Here is a 17,502-nt window from a genome sequence, read left to right as displayed (position 1 = left end):
TGTTCCTCAGGGTTTCTGCTATAATTGAGGTTTATTGGGACTGCTAGTATCTCCAGTCAGATATGGTGACAGGAGACTCCCTTCCTTCCATACTGCTGCCTCAGGGCATGAGGGATACCCTTATGAAGGGGGAGCATATCTAAATAATCTTCCTCAATTCACTCACTCATGCACATTCATATGTATCCATTGGCACACTGAGTCCCACACAGATACAGACACTCACACTCACCCACTGCTGTGAATCTCTATTTCTTGCTGCAATGGTTGCCAGTGAGACTTGACCTGAAATTCAACACTGGTTGACTCAGGCTGTTTTCACAGGGACCATCAGAAGACACATCTAAGTGCTTCTCCTCCCATAATTCTTCCTGCTCTCCCACAACACTTCAACCCACCCATCCACTAACATAATTTTTAGACAATCTCTTTCATGAGTCTATGTATCTGCCTTAGGAGCAGATGGGAAGGAAAGCCCTTCTTGAATAGCATACCCCTAAGGGGCAAGGGACCTCCCTGTTTATTTCTGGAAGTGGATGGGAGGTGGGCTTATTCTGTAGGAATGGGGTCTACACAAAAAGCTACCTCTAAAAACAGAACATAGAATTTGCATTCTTTTTGCTGGGAATACTGTGAGAACCAGGTTGAGCGTGGTGAGGCTTTTCCCATTGAAAAATGGGAAACTGAAGAAACGAATCTCCCTGTCAGATTCTCTCTTGCTGAAGTTGAGCTTGGGAGAGGTACGGACCTCAATTTTTTGCTTCCCTGTCAGTTAGTCCCTGTCTCCAGAAACCCTGCATTTTTCTGCCTCCAGGGCTCAGCATTCCTTAAAGCATTAAGCCAGCTCCCCTGCTTCAGCCTGCATTCCTTGATACAATGGCCTGCTCTCTTATTATCTACATAGCAATGTTCTGCTTTGTCTAACAAATGACTTAAGGTCTCCTCCCTATTTCCCCACCCATTCTGCTCATTTGATATATTATCTTTCTACCCTCAAGACCCTCCCTGCCTGCAGGGTATTATTAATCCTACCAATTAAACCCCTTGCAACAGTTGTTGAGGAAGTTCCTACCTTTCCCAGTTCCCTTTTACCTTTCTCAGCCCTTTTCCTAACCATGTATGGCATTGTCAAGCCACTTCCGTTTCCAACTTGCCACTTCTATTTTTCGGCCTTTAAGAGCTTGGGTGCAGGAATTAATAAAGATTTGAACTGCCTCGCTGCCACCAGCTCGGTTCCTGGGTCATCTCTCTCATGTCACTAGCCCGACACTTTTAAAATGATTATTAACACAAAGAAATGTGAAATTAGCTAACAATTTTAATGACACCTAATCTTATCCTTTTTATTCAGTCTCTGGTAAATTTTGGATTTACCTTTGGGTAAATTGTGAATACTCAGGCTCAATCTAGTCCCTTATCTTAACAAAAGTAAAAATTTATAAAATTATGATAAAATGGAAATCAGAATTATAACCAGAAGACACTTGTGAATTTTCTCTCTTTCTTTCTTCCTTCCTTTCTTTTTTCCTCCAGGGTTATCACTGGGGCTCACTCAGTGCCTGCACTACGAATCCACTGCTCCTGTGGCCATTTTTTTTCTTTTGGATAGGAAGGACAGAGAGAAATTGAAAAGGGAGGGGAAGATAGGGGGAGCAGAAGATAGGCACCTGCAGATCTGCTTCACCACTTGTGAAGCAACCCCTCTGCAGGTGAGGAGCTGAGGGCTCGAACCTGGATCCTTGGGTGCCTTACACTTTATACTATATACACTTAACCCAGTGCACAACTGCCTGGCCATGACACTTGTAAACTTTCTAGCCCTATTCCTGCAATGTACTCATGCATACATAATGATTACAACAACAAACAACATTCATAAGAGTCTCTTAACAACATCCCACTTATTGCTATGTCTCACTTATTGTTTTGTTTAGTTGTCAAAGTCCTCTTATTAGAAAGTAACTATAATCAAGGGACCATTGCTCTCTTCCAGGTCACCAGCACCCAAAACAGTGTCAAGCACACAGAGACAGTGAATGGCTGTGGAATTAATTCATACTATTTGTGAGGAAATGGGAGAGAAGCCATCTTAAGTCACTCATAGTGGTTTGAAAAGGCAACAGGTAGCCCTTCTGAATCAAGAGCAAGAGAGGTGCTTGCTAACTGGAGAACTGTGAGGTTCACCTCAGAACCTGGAAATGAGAAGCTCCCCAGGTTAAGCCAAAGGGGGAATGGGCATTTCTTGCTGCAGGTCCCTAGAGAGGCTCAAACCTATTGTAAGTGTTATCTACAGAATATGACAGCAAAAGCTTTGTTCTTTGGTTACAAAGGCCATACCCATGTAAGGCTTGGTGCCAGCCATAGTGGTGATCTGCATATCCTTGGGCAACATGGCAGCAATGTTGAAGTCAGTGATGTGTACATGCCCTGCAAAGAGAGAGAGAGAGAAAAGGACAGCAGAGATCATTAGGTTCCAGCCATCTCACAAGTTCACCACCACTCTGATCAAATCTGGCAATTCTTTTATGCTATTTCCAACTGGGTGCAGGCTGGAAAAGTTCAATTATTCTGTCCTGGAGACCAATATGGCCTTAAATCAGCCACCATCAGGCAGGCATAACATGAGATGCAAAGGTTAATGTCTGGTTGTTCATTTGTAGTTCAATCCCAGAAAGCTTTAATCTTGGTGGCTAAGAACTCATACTCTGGTAATTCGACCAGAGTAATTTTGTCTAGCAACATTTTTAATGGGTATAACTTGTGCGAATCTAAAGGGAGATAGTCAAGAGTTATTCAGAGGATCACCTTTTCAAGCTGTCTCTTGACTGGATTTTTTTTTTAAAAAAAAAAAACACTGTTACTACAAAGCTGACATGCTTGTTATATTTTTTGCTAAGACAAAAACCTCAGTTTTCTGAAATGTCTTTAGTATTGCTTCAGCATCCCTTGATGCAAAACCAAGGGGTGGAGGAAATTGAATCTTATTTTAACTTTGCTGTTTTGCCAAGTTAACACTGAATTATAGCATTATAAAAGTTTCAAGTGTAGTCATCAACATCTGTCTCTATGACAACACACAAATCAAAGTTTGATTTCACACTTCATCATACAACTGACCACTTTCCTTAATTTACCCATATCTCTCCCCCGTTCCCTTCTGCTATTGACTAATTTGCTCATATTTTATTTTGTCTTATTTACTTAATTTGTTTTATTTATTTTGTGCCACAAATGAAATGATAGGTTTTTAATCTTTCTTCATCTAACCTATTTCACTAAGTATCATGCAATTTAGGCCCATTCATGGTGCTTTAAGTGGTAAGACTCTACATTTTTATAACTGAGTAGAACTCCATGTATAGATTCCACATCTTCTTTATCCAGTTACCTTTAGATGAGCACTTAGATTATGTCCAGTTCTTTGCTATTATAAATAATGCCCCTTTTGGGGTGTCTCTCTCCTTCTCCGGCAGGGTGGCCTCCAGGGGAAAGGTAACGGGCTGGTTCTTTCTCGCTCACGACAGGGATGACACGAAGTAAAAGACACCAGGGGACTCTTAGCGTGAATCTAGAATCTGAGTTCTTGAGTCCCAGAATCCTAGAGTCCCTTTATTAGGACATGAGTTAAATAGAAAAGCAATGAAGTTAATTATTGTTGAAATATGACAGAAATTACAGGTTTCTTAACAGCCAGCATGCCCCTAAGGTAGGGGGTTGGTATGACAGGAATTAATGAGATACAAGACAGTTATTCTCCATAACACAAGCAACTTAATTATCCAAAGGTATCTGAGAGAAGCATAGGGGTTAAACCCGTAGGGTGAGACAGAAAGAAGATGGATATCAAAAAGCCATATAGTTTGGAATTTCTCTTGTCTGGGGTCTGAGGTGTGTGATGAAGTGTGTGATAAGATGTGTTCTTCTGTGATCAGAAGGTGACTTTGAATGAGTGAATCTGTGGCCATGTGGCCTGCAGTTAATGGAGGGAAGTACTGGGGTATCTGTGGGCCTGAGAGTCAAGAAGGAAAGAACCAAGTCTGAGTTTCCCCCCTTATGCTCACCTCGGTTGAGAGAGACCTACCAAGAGGTTATCTTCTCAGATCTCCATCCAAAGATGGGGGTGGTTCTCCCTAAGCTCTATCAGGCTTACACATGTTCCCAACATGCCCCAGTGAAGATAAGGTAATAGAGTTCTCCAAGCTAGTGTTTTTGAGGTAAATCCATAGTGGATTTACCTCAAAAGTGGGGTAACCGAATCACATGGAGTTCTATTAAATTTTTAAAAATCCACTTTATTGTGGGGTTAATGATTTATAGTATAGTTGTTGACACATGGGTACAAGCTCTCATCTCCCTGTGATAGGTGTCTGCAAGAGACCTATCTTAACCTAAATCACTTTCCATCACCATGTCCCAGGACCCTATCGTTTTCCCTCCTTCCCCAGAATCCTTTACTTTGATGCAATACAATACTCTCAGTTCAAGTTTCACTTGTGTTTTCTCCTACTGTCGGTGCTTCTTAATTTCCACCTGCATTTAATATTCATCCTTTATCTTGCTATTTCTGGCTTATCTCATTCAACATGATGCCTTTGAGATCCTTCCAAGGTATGACAAAGAAGATGGAGTCATCATTTTGGGGTGCTGGGCTACTGCACAGTGGGATAAGCTCACATGGTGCAAAGTACCAGGACTGACACAAGAATCCTGGTTCAAGCCCCCAGCTCCCCACCTGCAAGGGGGTCACCTCACAAGAAATGAAGCAAGTCTGCAGATGTCTATCTTTCTCTTCCCTCTCTGTCTTCCCCTCCTCTCTCCATTTCTCTCTGTCCTATCCAACAACAATGAAAGCAATAACAACAACAAAGATAAACAACAAGGGCAACGAAAGGGAACAAATAGCCTCCCAGAGCACTGGATTCATAGTGCAGGCACCAAGCTCCAGTGATAAGCCTGGAGGCAAAAGAAGAAGAAGAAGGAGGAGGAAGAGGAGGAGGAGTTTAGGGGTATCTCTCTCCCTCTCCGGCGGGGTGGTCTCCAGGGGAAAGGTAATGGGCTGGTTCTTTCTCGCTCACAACAGGGGTCACACGAAGTAAAAGACACCAGGGGACTCTAAGCATGCCTAAAATCTGAGTCCTAGAATCCCAGAATCCTAGAGTCAGTTTATTAGCAAAGTGGACATGAGTTAAATAGAAAAGCAATGAAGTTAATTGTTGTTAAAATTCGGAGGCTCTAGCTGGCCGGGCTAGCTTCACGGCGGGTAACAGAGACGACCAGAGACATACGGCTGGGCAGGGAAGCTGTATTTCTTTATTCAGGAACAACGATTCATAAACTAAACCAAACTAATCACCAAACAGAACTCTGCTGCCTATTTCCCCGTGACGGTGCCAAGCACTCTCTAACTCTGCAACCCTCCAACTCTCCAACTCTGGAACTCTGGCCCTCTCTCGGGGTTTCTTGGGGTGGGACCAAGCAGGCCCGCGAAATTAGCAGGACTGATCCAATTTTCTTGGCAGGGGAGAACTAGAACAACTCAATGTAAAGCATACAACAATTCCCCCTTTTCTTTTTAACTAAATGACTACAGTATCAAGGGTGTGGGGTGAACAGAAACATATATCATACAGGCATTTTTAAAAAAGAAACTGGCACAAACATGGAGAAACATGTAAGCAAGTAACAAGAACCAGTGTGCTGCCAAGGGAAGGCCTGAGGGGGCCATTTTTGCCTCTGTGGGCAAAACTTTATCAGCTTAAAAAAAAACATTTCTTGCCTCTGGGGGGGCGTACTTGCCTCGACGGGCATTTGCATGGGGGCGGGGAACGGCCTAGAGTCCCAAAGGCAGCTGGCTGCAATTTACTTACTATGAAACAAAACTTGTTATTAGCATATTTCTAATAGAGAAGGAATTTGAGACTTTTACATATCAACAACATCTTTTAACCTTTTGTTACACCCATTCAAGATGGAGTCACACCCTAGTTGTGTGCAGGAACGGAAACCTCAGGCATGAGAATAATTAGCATAGCCATTGTGCAATCTACCATTTCTAATAGAGAAGGTAATGGAGAGTTTTACACATCAACAAGTCTATTTAACCTTTTGTTTAGACCAACTTAGTTAAAATATATTGATTGTTAACTAATTTTTACCTCAGACTTTAAATGTAAGTTAATTTTATCTTTATGAGAATTACGTTGAAAACCTTTTTCATTTAACTTTGACTAGTAAGAATTTAGCCTTAAAGTTATTGTTTACCAAACTTTAAACATACACATAAACATGGTCATTAATACACAAGGAGAGAAACCTTTGTTACAAAGACATGTCATTTTAAACACAAATTTAAATCTGTACTGTCTTAGTTGTTGGGGGGGTGCATTGTCCAGTGGTGGTCTCTTGGGCAGCTTCACTTCTAGGAATTGCAGGTTGCGATCTCTGTACAAATCTCTGTGTACTCCAGCTTGTCTGCCTTCAGACCGGACCGGCGGCTGGAGATCTCGTGTGCCCAGTTTCGGCAGGGAGCCCGGGGGTCCGGGAGGTCCGGGATCGTTCCAGAATTCATAGCAAGAGGGCGGGCGGGCCAGCTGTGTAGAAGGCATGGGCCTAGGTGACCAAGGGTGGTGGCCATGATAGGCCGCCGCGGCCCTGCCCCATGGCCCTGTCATGTCTGCTGCCCTGCTTGCAGTGGCCGAGCAGCGTGGAGGGATCACACGTCTAGTGCCCTGCGCCACGCGATGGAGAGCCGGCTCCTGTGGGCTGGCCTGCGTGCTGGCATTGGGCTCCTGCGTGGTGGCATCAGGCTCCTGCGTGTTGGCATCGGGCTCCTACGTGTTGGCATCGGGTTCCTGCATGCTGGCATCGGGCTCCTGTGTGGTGGCATCGGGCTCCTGCGTGGTGGCATTGGGCTCCTGCGTGCTGGCGTCAGCCTCCTGCGGGCTGCGGGGCGCGGTGCGCGGGGTTGTCTGGGCGCAGCCGGCTGGCTGGCTGTTTAACCAGGTGGAAACAGCAGCTCCGCGCCTCGCCTCCCGCCCGCTGGCTATTCGTGCTGGCTGTTCTGAGTTCGCCTGAGCGAGTGGAAACCACAGAGTGGTCCAGAGATAAATGTTCCAGAAACAGCAAAACAGTCTCGTGAAGAAAGAGCAGAGGCCTTTGGAGATCTCTTCACAAGCAGAAGAGAAGGCCATAGTACATAGGTAGCCAAGTTGTCTTCACTTATCTGAGAGATGCTCAGGTCAGGTCCACATGGGCGCCATTTGTTGTTAAAATTTCGGAGGCTCTAGCTGGCCGGGCTAGCTTCACGGCGGGTAACAGAGACGACCAGAGACATACGGCTGGGCAGGGAAGCTGTATTTCTTTATTCAGGAACAACAATTCATAAACTAAACCAAACTAATCACCAAACAGAACTCTGCTGCCTCTTTCCCCGCGACGACACCAAGCACTCTCTAACTCTGCAACCCTCCAACTCTCCAACTCTGGAACTCTGGAACTCTGGCCCTCTCTCGGGGTTCCTTGGGGCGGGACCAAGCGGGCCCGTGAAATTAGCAGGACTGATCCAATTTTCTTGGTGGGGGAGAACTAGAACAACTCAATGTAAAGCATACAACAGTTAATTATTGTTAAAATATGACAGAAATTACAGGTTTCTTAACAGTCAGCATGCCCCTAAGGTAGGGGGCTGGTATGACAGAAATTGATGAGATACAAGACAGTTATTCTCCATGACATAAGCAACTTAATTATCCAAAGGAATCTGAGAGGAGCATAGGGGTTAAACCTATAGAGTGAGACAGAGAGAAGATGGATATCAAAAAGCCATATAGTTTGGAATTTCTCTTGTCTGGGGTCTGAGGTGTGTGATGAAGTGTGTGATAAGGTGTGTTCTTTTGTGATCAGAAGATGACTTTGAATAAGTGAATCTGTGGCCATGTGGCCTGCAGTTAATGGAGGGAAGTACTGGGGTATCTGTGGGCCTGAGAGTCAAGAAGGAAAGAACCAAGTCTGAGCTTCCCCCCTTATGCTCACCTCGGTTGAAAGAGACTTACCAAGAGGTTATCTTCTCAGACCTCCATCCAAGGATGGGGGTGGTTCTCTCTAAGCTCTATCAGGCTTACACATGGTCCCAACAGAGGAGGAGGAGGAGAAGGAGGAGGAAAAGAAGAAGATGGGAAGAAGGTTGCTTCATCATTTTAATAGCTTCATTGCATATATGTATATTATATATGCATATATCATAACTTTCTTAGCCACTCATCTATTATTGGGTATCTGGGCTGCTTCTAAGTTTTGTGCTATAACAAATTGTGCTGCTGGGGCCAGGTGGTGGTGCATGTGTTTAAGCGCACATGTTACACTGCTCAAGGACCCGGGTTCAAGCTCCAAGTCCCCAGCTGCAAGGTAAACTTAGCGAGTGGTAAAGGAGTGTTCCAGGAGTCTCTCTCTGTCTCTATCAGACCCTTTCACCTCAATTTCTGGTGGTCACTATCCAATAAAGATAATTTAAAAAATAATAAATAAATAAGTAACAAAAAATTGTGTTGCTCTCAACAGAGGTGTGCATAGATCTCTTCTGATGGGTGTCTTTGTTTCCTTTGGATTCATCTCCAGAAGAGGAATTGTGGGATTATAGGGTAGATACATTTCTGGCATTCTGCTGAGTCTTCAAACTGTTTTCTCCAGGGTCTGAATCAATTTACATTACTACCAGCAATGCAGGGCAAGACTCCCTTTTCCCCCACAACCTCTCCAACATCTACTACTTTTTTCTCTATACTGCATGATATCTATTTATTTACTATCTATTTCTTTACTTATTTATTTTTATGCCAAAGCCTCACACATATGATAGAAATGGAGTGGACTCACCCTCCATTTCTATTTGTATCAGGGTTATTGCTTGCCAACATTAGCTTAGCTGTCAACACAAAAGTCATGTGCTACCAGAAGTTCTTGAAATGTTGGGATCTCCATTTGCATGTTGCTGCATTTTTTCCTGTTATGTGGCTGCACTTGGAGAAGACACAGGATTCTTCCACGTCCTATTGTCAACACGCTCCCTACCCACCTTCACTATGTGCCCCTGATAGCTTCCAGCTGGCTGCCGAAGATCTTTCTGCCTTTTTCTCCAGAGTTTCATTCTGGGCCAAAAGTATTTTCTCTTTGTTTATGTGACAGCATTTTTGGTGTTGTTACTGTCATTGTCATTGAGGCTTTCAGATAGAATAACAGACACAGACAGAGAGAAAGATACCACACACCAAAGCTTCCACGGGCAAGATAGAAGCCGATTTTAACCTGGATTGAGCATACAGCAAAGCAGGCACAGTATCCAGGTGAGCTAGATTACTAGTCCCAATGACATTTTAGTAAAGTGTGAGTAGCACGCACCTAGTTAAAAGCTAAGATATTTTGAAAGGTAACAATTCAGTGGGCGGTTTCAATGATTTACTGTCATACAGAGTTCAGATTGTCTTAGTTTTTCTTTTTTCCTGTCTCCTTATGGAACAGACACACAGGACCAAATAGTGGCTCATAAGAGTTGACACCAGTTAAGTGAACCTGTAGATTTGGTGGTAAAGAGTCAGTTCTGGGGACGGAGGGCAGCTGTGGTGCACTCAGTTAAGCACACATAGTACTATGCAAAAAGATACATGCATGGGCCCAGGATCAAGGCCCTGCTCCCCACCTGCAGGGGGAATGTTTCACAAGCTGTAAAGAAGGTCTGCAGGTGTCTATGTTTTCTCCCTCTCTCTGTCTCTCCATCCTCTCCAAATTTCTCTGTCTTATTTTAAAAAAATGTTCTCTGGAGCTGGCAAGATAGCTCACCTGGGCAGCGGACAGCTTTGCAATACACTCAACCCATTCCTGAACTTGGTTCCCACCACACTGAGTGAAATCCTATGCTTTGGTATTTTTCCCTCTCTCTTCTTCTTTCCATCCACAAATGCATGCCCAGAGCAGTGAAGCTCCAGCAATGAAAAAAGAAAAGAAAAGAAAGGAGGAAAGGAGGAAAGGAGGAAGGGAGGAAGGAAGGAAGGAAGGAAGGAAGAAAGAAAGAAAGAAAACCTTTTTTTTTTTTTTGAGCCAGACCATTGGCTTCAGGTCCAGGTTCTACTACTAACTAATTGCATTACCTTAGAAATGCAAACTTTCCTCTCTATAGATTTGGTGGTAAACAATTTGGTATAACAATAGTCTTCTTAAGAGGCTATGGGGAGATCAAATAGGATCATGATAGCCTGAGATTGAATTCCACATTTGGTAGGAAGTTGTCCCTTGTCACCATCAAAACTTCATCACCATCAAAAGTTTCACTGTGATTTTGCAAAATGCACAAGGTGGGCTTTCTTTTCTGAGCTGCCAGTGCAACAGGACTGGGGCTGGGGGGTGGGCCAGGCACCCACATGAAAAAAACCTAAGCAGGCCCACAGGCTATTGCGATAAACCAGAGATGTGCACCTGTGCACTCAGCTCCTTGAGCCCGAGATGTTCCGAGATGCAGAACTCAACTTTGAGTTTGGTAACTGGCAGAGATTGTTCTAGAGTCACCTTGTTCCCAAAGTGTGGGTTCCACAACTGACAGTCTTGGCATTACCTGTGAACATACTAGCTGTACAGTTTATGGAGTCCTGGCCCCACCTGTAGCCTGTTAAATCAGAAACTCTGAGGGCAGAGCTACCAGGTGTACTCAAGCAAGACCTGGCCCGAGGTGATTCTGGTATCAGAAGAGTTTGAGTTCACACTTGCAAAGGAAGACCTGGCTATAGCAGAATAAGATGATGACCTCTGTAAGTAACTGCCTACTTTATATAGCTTTTCTGTGGCTAGATGCATGTTGGCTAAAATTTTTGAGTAGTATTTCCACCTGGATGATGAATTGCAGTTTTCAAAGTGTTTTGGGGACAGGCGGTAGCACATCTGGTTAAGTGCTCACATTACAGTGCACAAGGACCCAGGTTCAAGTCCTTGGTCCCCATCTGCAGGGGGAAAACTTCAGGAGTGGTGAAGTAAGCTGAAGGTGTCTCTATGTCTCTCTCCCTCTCCTCTCTCAATTTCTCTATCCAGTAATAAATAAACAAAAAATGCTTCTGCATATTTTAGCCCAGTGAAGGAGTCCCTATTTCCTAAGAGTTGCTTGTAGCTATGTTCACAAGGTTTAGAGGTAGCAGAACTGTGTTATGTGATCTCCAGTTTGTTCCAGGAATACCTTGGCAGATGATGAAGTGCCCCTAAACTTACCAACGAGGTGAATAAAGTTGGGGAGTTAGCTTCAGGGTAGAGCATAGAACTTGCATGCAGGAAGTCTCGGGTTTAATTGCTGGAACTATCTATGTCAAAGGTGACAGTGCTGAGTATTCCTTCTATCTCTCTCTCTTTTTGGGGAGAAATGTTTCTTTTTAAAATTATTCTATCTATATATCTATCTGTTTATTTATTTTATTTTCCTTTTTGTTGCTCTTGTTTTTTTATTGTTGCTGTTATTGATGTCACTGTTAGGACAGAGAGAAATGGAGAGAGGAGGGGAAGACAGAGAGGGGGAGAGAAAGATAGACACCTGCAGACCTGCTTCACTGCCTGTGAAGTGACTCCCCTAAAGGTGAGGAGCGGGGATCCTTGAACCAGGATCCTTACTCCAGTCCTTGTGCTTTGCTCTACCTGTGCTTAACCTGCTGCACTACAGCCTGACTCCCAAAATTATTCTATTTTAATGGTTTATAGTGGTGCTTGGATTGAGCCTAGGACCTCAGAGCTCAGCTATGAAAGTCTTTTTGCATAACCACAATGCTGTCTCCCCAGCCCCTACAAAACGGAAACCCTCCCCCAACTCTTCATCCACACTATTCCAGCCTTTAGGTTCATGATTGTTCAACAATTTGGCATTATGTTGGGAAATTGTGCAGATGTGGTTGGACGTTGACGGGGCCCACAAACCACCATATTTCCATGCAAGTGTTATTATTTACATACCAATCTTCTGCTTTGTCTTAGAAACGACTAAAGGTCTCCCCACCACATTATCCCCTCAGGGTATTGCTAATTCCCACCAGCTAAAACTATAGCAACAGTAGCTACGGAAGTTTCAGCATGCCTTTTTCTTTTCTCCACCCCCTTTCCTAGCCATCTCTGTCCCAACTTGCCACTTCTGGTTTTATCCCATAAAACCCACTTCTGTTCCTGGTTTCGCTCTCTTTTCTCTCCCGCATCCTGACCTGGAGAAGGGCTGGCATGCAGAGCGGGAGGCAGCCATTGCGGTTTGGCGCCATGTGGCTTAACCTGCTGTGCTCAGGTGCCAACTCTGGGTTGTCTGCATGAATAAAGATTTGTATTGCTATGCCAGTAGCTTGGTTCCTGGCCTGTCTCCCACCTGCAACACTAGCCCGGCAGCTTTATATGTTAACTCTCTTTTCAGCCACCAGGTTCCAGATGCTACCATGATGCCAACCAGACTTCTCTGGACAGACAACCCCACCAATGTGTTGTGGAGCTCCGATTCCCCAGAACCCTGCCCCATTAAGGAAAGAGAGAGACAGGCTGGAAGTATGGATTGACCTGCCCACACCCATGTTCAGCGGGGAAGCAATTATAGAAGCCAGACCTTCCACCCTCTGCATCCCATAATGACCTTGGGTCCATACTCCCTAAGGGATAAAGAATAGGAAAGCTATCAGGGGAGGGGATGGGATACGGAGATCTGGTGGTGGGAACTGTGTGAAGTTGTACCCTTCTTATCCTATGGTTTTGTCAGTGTTTCATTTTTATAAATAACAAAAAATAAAATAAAAGTTTTATTTCTAGTTATTCCCATGAGAAAGAAAAATTGAACAGTGGGGCCAGGTGGTGGTGCACCTGGTTAAGCGGACATGTTACAATATACAAGGACCTGGGTTTGAACCCCCAGTCCCCACCTGCAAGGGAAAAGTTTTGTGAGTGATGAAGCAGTGCAGCAGGTGTCTCTGACTCTCTTCCTATCTCCCCCTGCCAAATTTTTACAATTTCTATCTAACAAATAAACAAAGATAATTAAAAATTAAATAAAAGGAAAATTGAACACAACACCTGAGGCCCTGAGGTGAATAAACTTGGGGAAATAGCTTAGGGTTGAATGCAGGACTTGCATGCATTAAGTGTCAAGTTTGATCGCTGCACTGCACATGTCAGAACTGAGAGTGCTCCGGGAATTCCTTCTCTCTTCCTTTTTTTGGGGAAATTTCTTCCCCCTCCCCCCAAAAAAACTTTATTTTATTGAGAGAGTTAATGCTTTACAGTGGGGTCACTGTTGCATGAGTATAATATCATTATGTACCAGGAACCCAAAGTTGTCTTCCACCCTCCCTCCCCATTTCTTCCCCAGGATTTCTTGCTTAACAAACATTGAAGAGGATGTGGAGGAAAAGAGACACTCCTGCACTACTGGTGGGAGTATAAATTGGTCCAGCCTTTGTGGAAAACAGTCTGGAGATTTCTCAGAATACTAAAAATGGACCTACCCTAAGACCAAGCAACATCTCTCCTAAGGATTTATCCACAGGAAACAAAAACACCTTCCAAGGAGGCTTATATACATATGTTCATAACAGTACAACTTGTAATTGCTAATATATATATACTTTTTTTTAAACCAGGGATATGAGCATTGCTCAGCTCTGGCACATGTTGGTGCTGGGGTTGGAAGGTGAGACCTCTGGGGCTTCAGGCATGAAAGTCTAGTGTGCCCCTGTGAGCACTATCTCCTCAGCCCTCTCTGTTTACAAAAGTTAATTATTTTTTAAAAAGAAAAAGATTTGGGGTCAGGTCATTGTCATTTTCTGTACTTTTTCTGTGTCTGTGGTTAGACTCATTCTTGGTACAGTACTCCAAGATGCTACATCAACCAGTAAATACTGTCCCTCACTTAGCAGCTTCCCTATCTGCAGATATTAGAATACAAGTGCCATGGGATTCTTGTTAAAAATACATATCCTCTTTCCACTAGGGAAAGAGAGAGACAGACTAGGAGTATGGATCAACCTGTCAATGCCCATGTTCAGCGGGGAAGCAATTACAGAAGCCAGACCTTCCATCTTCTGCATCCCACAATGACGTTGGGTCCATACTCCCAGAGGGATAAAGAATAGGAAAGCTATCAGGGGAGGGGATGGGATATGGAGTTTTGGCGGTGGGAATTGTGTAGAGTTGTATCCCTCTTATCCTGTGGTCTTGTCAGTGTTTCCATTTTATAAATAAAAACTTTAAAAAAAGAAAAATAAATAAAAATTCTTGTCTTTTTACAAATAAAAAAATACATATCCTTAGGCATCAACTGAGACTTAATGAATCCGATTACTTGGGGGTGAATCTGACACTGCCCATTTGACATTTTGGCACAATGGGGACTCTATGAGGGTACACTGTGATGGTTTAATTGTCCCTCACATCCCCAGACTGAGATCTACTCTTCTCTGTTGTGTTTGACTAGAAATGATATTAAGAAACCCAAATTATAGATACTGCCTTAATTGTCATTTTTCTCAGACATGCCAAACAGCTGTTTTTGCCCCTATGCTTGCTGCATTGGTTGCCTGAATAATTTAAGGAAACGGCTTGAATTATAGTCACTATGGAATTGACAGAATTGGCTAGAGCACTTAAATTGGCAGGATATGAAAATATACACCAGGGTTATGAGCTAACCAAGATCTAATGCCATAACAGGCTCTGAATGAGTGAAGGAGATGGTCGGCAATGTCAGTAATATTTATTTTTGAAGTAAAAAGGATTTTTAAGTCGATTTCTGAAGTACAGGTAATATTCATTCACAGTAATGGAAGAGTCTCCATTGTAAGAAAGGATTTAGTTCCTTTCAATATCACCTTTTTTGATGAATGTGAACTAATATAACTACAGATGAATCAAAAGTTTCTTCCTGGTGTTGAAGAGGGCTCAGTTGAAATGTAAACTACATGGTGTGGTACACCGCTTATTTGGGGGGGGGGTATTATAGGAGATGGTGGTATAACCTAGGTAGGTTATAATTCTTCACAGTTGCTAAAGCCCCCAGGTAGGACACACATGCATTGACCTTTAAGGAGTGAAATCTTGTAAATGTGGAAGAACAAGTCAGGATTCTAAAGGTGAGACATAGAAAGTCAAACCAGAATATACTCCAAAAGGCAGGCGCTGCTTCGCGGTTCATTTGCTTCTCTGGACAACAGTTCTAGAGTCAAGAGACAGCTAGCTCTTCAGGTGAGGTACAGAACTTGCCACGGACAGTTTTGAGCCCTGACACAACATGGAAGGTACTAAAAGAAGCTCTGGTGCTATTTTGCCTCTTCTTTTCTGTTTTTCTCTCTGCCTCTCTATCTGAATGAAAAAATGGTCCAGGAGTAGCAAAGCCATGCAGTATGAGATCCCAGCTCTACTAAGAAAGTGAAAAAAAAATTGAATAGTTTTAAATAATGAGTTAAATAAAGGGTTGCCAGCAATTTGTCAACTTAAAAATGATTAATTATGGTCTCTGAGTAATGCTTAAAAGCCTTAAAATCTTTTCCCAAGAAATAAATCCCTAGGACAATATTCAGAGAGTAACAGCTAATTTTTTTTTTTTTGGTGTTTGCTCCTATCTCATCCACATAACCAGTCATTCCCAAAGAAATATTTCTTCTTTAATTAACTGTAGTGATTATCAAGTTGACTTTAAGACATGAATATCATACAGAAAATTCCATTCCTAATTCATTACCCAAGCCCCTAGAAAGGTATGTGTGAAGGTATCAGTGTAAATAATATACCAGATAGCAGGTGCAGACTCACGACACCCTTACACAAAGAGTCTAGCTCCTAAAAGGAAAAATGCCCTGACAGCTGGCTTTAACCCCCTACACACAGAAAGGAAAAGGAGACCAGATTATTGAAGGTACAAATACCTGAGGTTAAACCAAACTGTCTGAACATAAGATCACATAATATATAATAAGGAGACAAACAAAATATTTGGACTATGTCTTCCAAAGAAAGAAATTATTATTTTTAATTATTTAGAAGTTCTTCTAAAGAATTTTTTTTTTAAAGTCAGAGGCCCGGCAGTAAAGCACACATGGCACAAATTGCAAGGACCAGCCTAAGGATCCCGGTTTGAGCCCCCAGCTCCCCACCTGCAGGGGGGTCACCTCCCAAGTGGTAAAGCAGATCTTCAGGTGTCTTTCTCCCCCCCCCATCTTCCCCATCTCTCCATTTGTCTCTGTCCTATCCAACAATGACAGCAATAACAACAACAATAATAATAACAACAATATTGATAAACAAAAAGAGAAAAAAATAGCCTCTAGGAGCAGTGGATTCATAGTATGCACTGAGCCACAGTGATAACTCTAGAGGCAACAAATAAATAAATAAATAAATAAATCATTAATAATGACAGGCAAGTATCCATATTTTTACAGACATTATTTGATACAGACAAAATTAAGGGCAAAAAGTGAAAAAGTTTAAAACCCTTCCTCAGTGGAAAAAACCATCTACATTGTGAGAATCATACTAACATTTTACCTTTGCCAAGTGGACTCAATGGGACAGCCATTTGCAATCAAGTATTTACAAATATTGCCTTTTTATCTTTTTAAAAATATATTTATATATTTTATTGATTATTGGAGAGAGAGAGAAATCAAGAGGGGAGGGGAAAAGAAATAGAGAGACACCTGTAGCCCTGCTTCTCCACTTTTGAAGCTTTCCCTCTGCAGATGGGGGCTGGGGGCTTGAACCTGGGTCCCTACATACCCATACCGTAATATGTTCACTTAACCAGGTGCACCACTGCCTGGTCCTAGCATTTTAGTCTTTTACAGTGACCCTAAGAAGGCAATACTCTTTTGATCCCTGGAGAAACTAATAAGCAACAAAAGTCTAGGCAGCATGTAGAAACTCAGATTTTTATGAGTGGGTGAATTGGGTGTGCTACTTAATTTCTAAATAAATACTTGTTGGCGTAGCATCACATTATAGCATACAAGTCTCAGGTTTACATTTTTATAAAACAACATCTGTATACACTACATTAAGTTCGCCATTAGAATTCTGTTCTTCACCACATGACTTAGACTTTCATCCAACCAAAATGGATTTTAATTCAAGTGATCTGGTTTTAGAATCCATACTCTTAAATTTCAATGGTACAGAATTAATCTTTCTCAAAGATAGCATCCAAGGGTGGTTAGACTTGAAGATTAGGAGAAAGGTCAAGAAATCAAAAGGAACCCCCAATCACCAAACTGCCCAATAATGGAAAAAAAAAAAAAAAAGTAAACACAACTGGTCATAGAAATAAAATGAAGCCTTGTGTGAGATCAGAGATTAAAATGGTTCTATGAGTGGGAATGGAGTATTGAGATGGTTTTGGTTGGTAGGACTGGTATGTCTCTCTTCAGAGGCTTAACAAATTATGTAACAGGTATTTTGCATGAAAGCAACTGGTTGAGGGGCCAAGTAAGGACAGCACCCCAATGTGAGTTCTGTGTGACC

At 42.7% G+C, this 17,502-nt stretch overlaps 1 protein-coding gene and 1 long non-coding RNA gene across 5 annotated transcripts in view; both read right to left on the bottom strand.

Annotated features, from left to right (window-relative positions):
• LOC132535287 (uncharacterized) overlaps window positions 1-17,502 on the bottom strand; it is a 422,795-nt gene that overhangs the window by 46,486 nt on the left and 358,807 nt on the right. The window lies entirely within an intron of this gene.
• The window catches only part of STK32A (serine/threonine kinase 32A), a 171,566-nt gene that overhangs the window by 46,486 nt on the left and 107,578 nt on the right, over window positions 1-17,502 (bottom strand). For all 4 annotated transcript variants that reach the window (XM_016185286.2, XM_016185287.2, XM_007516361.3 and 1 more), the window contains one exon: window positions 2,338-2,427. In XM_016185286.2, coding sequence (XP_016040772.1) covers window positions 2,338-2,427 — 90 coding nt within the window. The remainder of the gene's footprint in view (window positions 1-2,337; window positions 2,428-17,502) is intronic.

Source organism: Erinaceus europaeus, chromosome 2 (assembly GCF_950295315.1).
Source record: "Erinaceus europaeus chromosome 2, mEriEur2.1, whole genome shotgun sequence".
Taxonomy (NCBI): domain Eukaryota; kingdom Metazoa; phylum Chordata; class Mammalia; order Eulipotyphla; family Erinaceidae; genus Erinaceus; species Erinaceus europaeus.
This window is presented reverse-complemented; position numbering and strand designations above follow the sequence as displayed.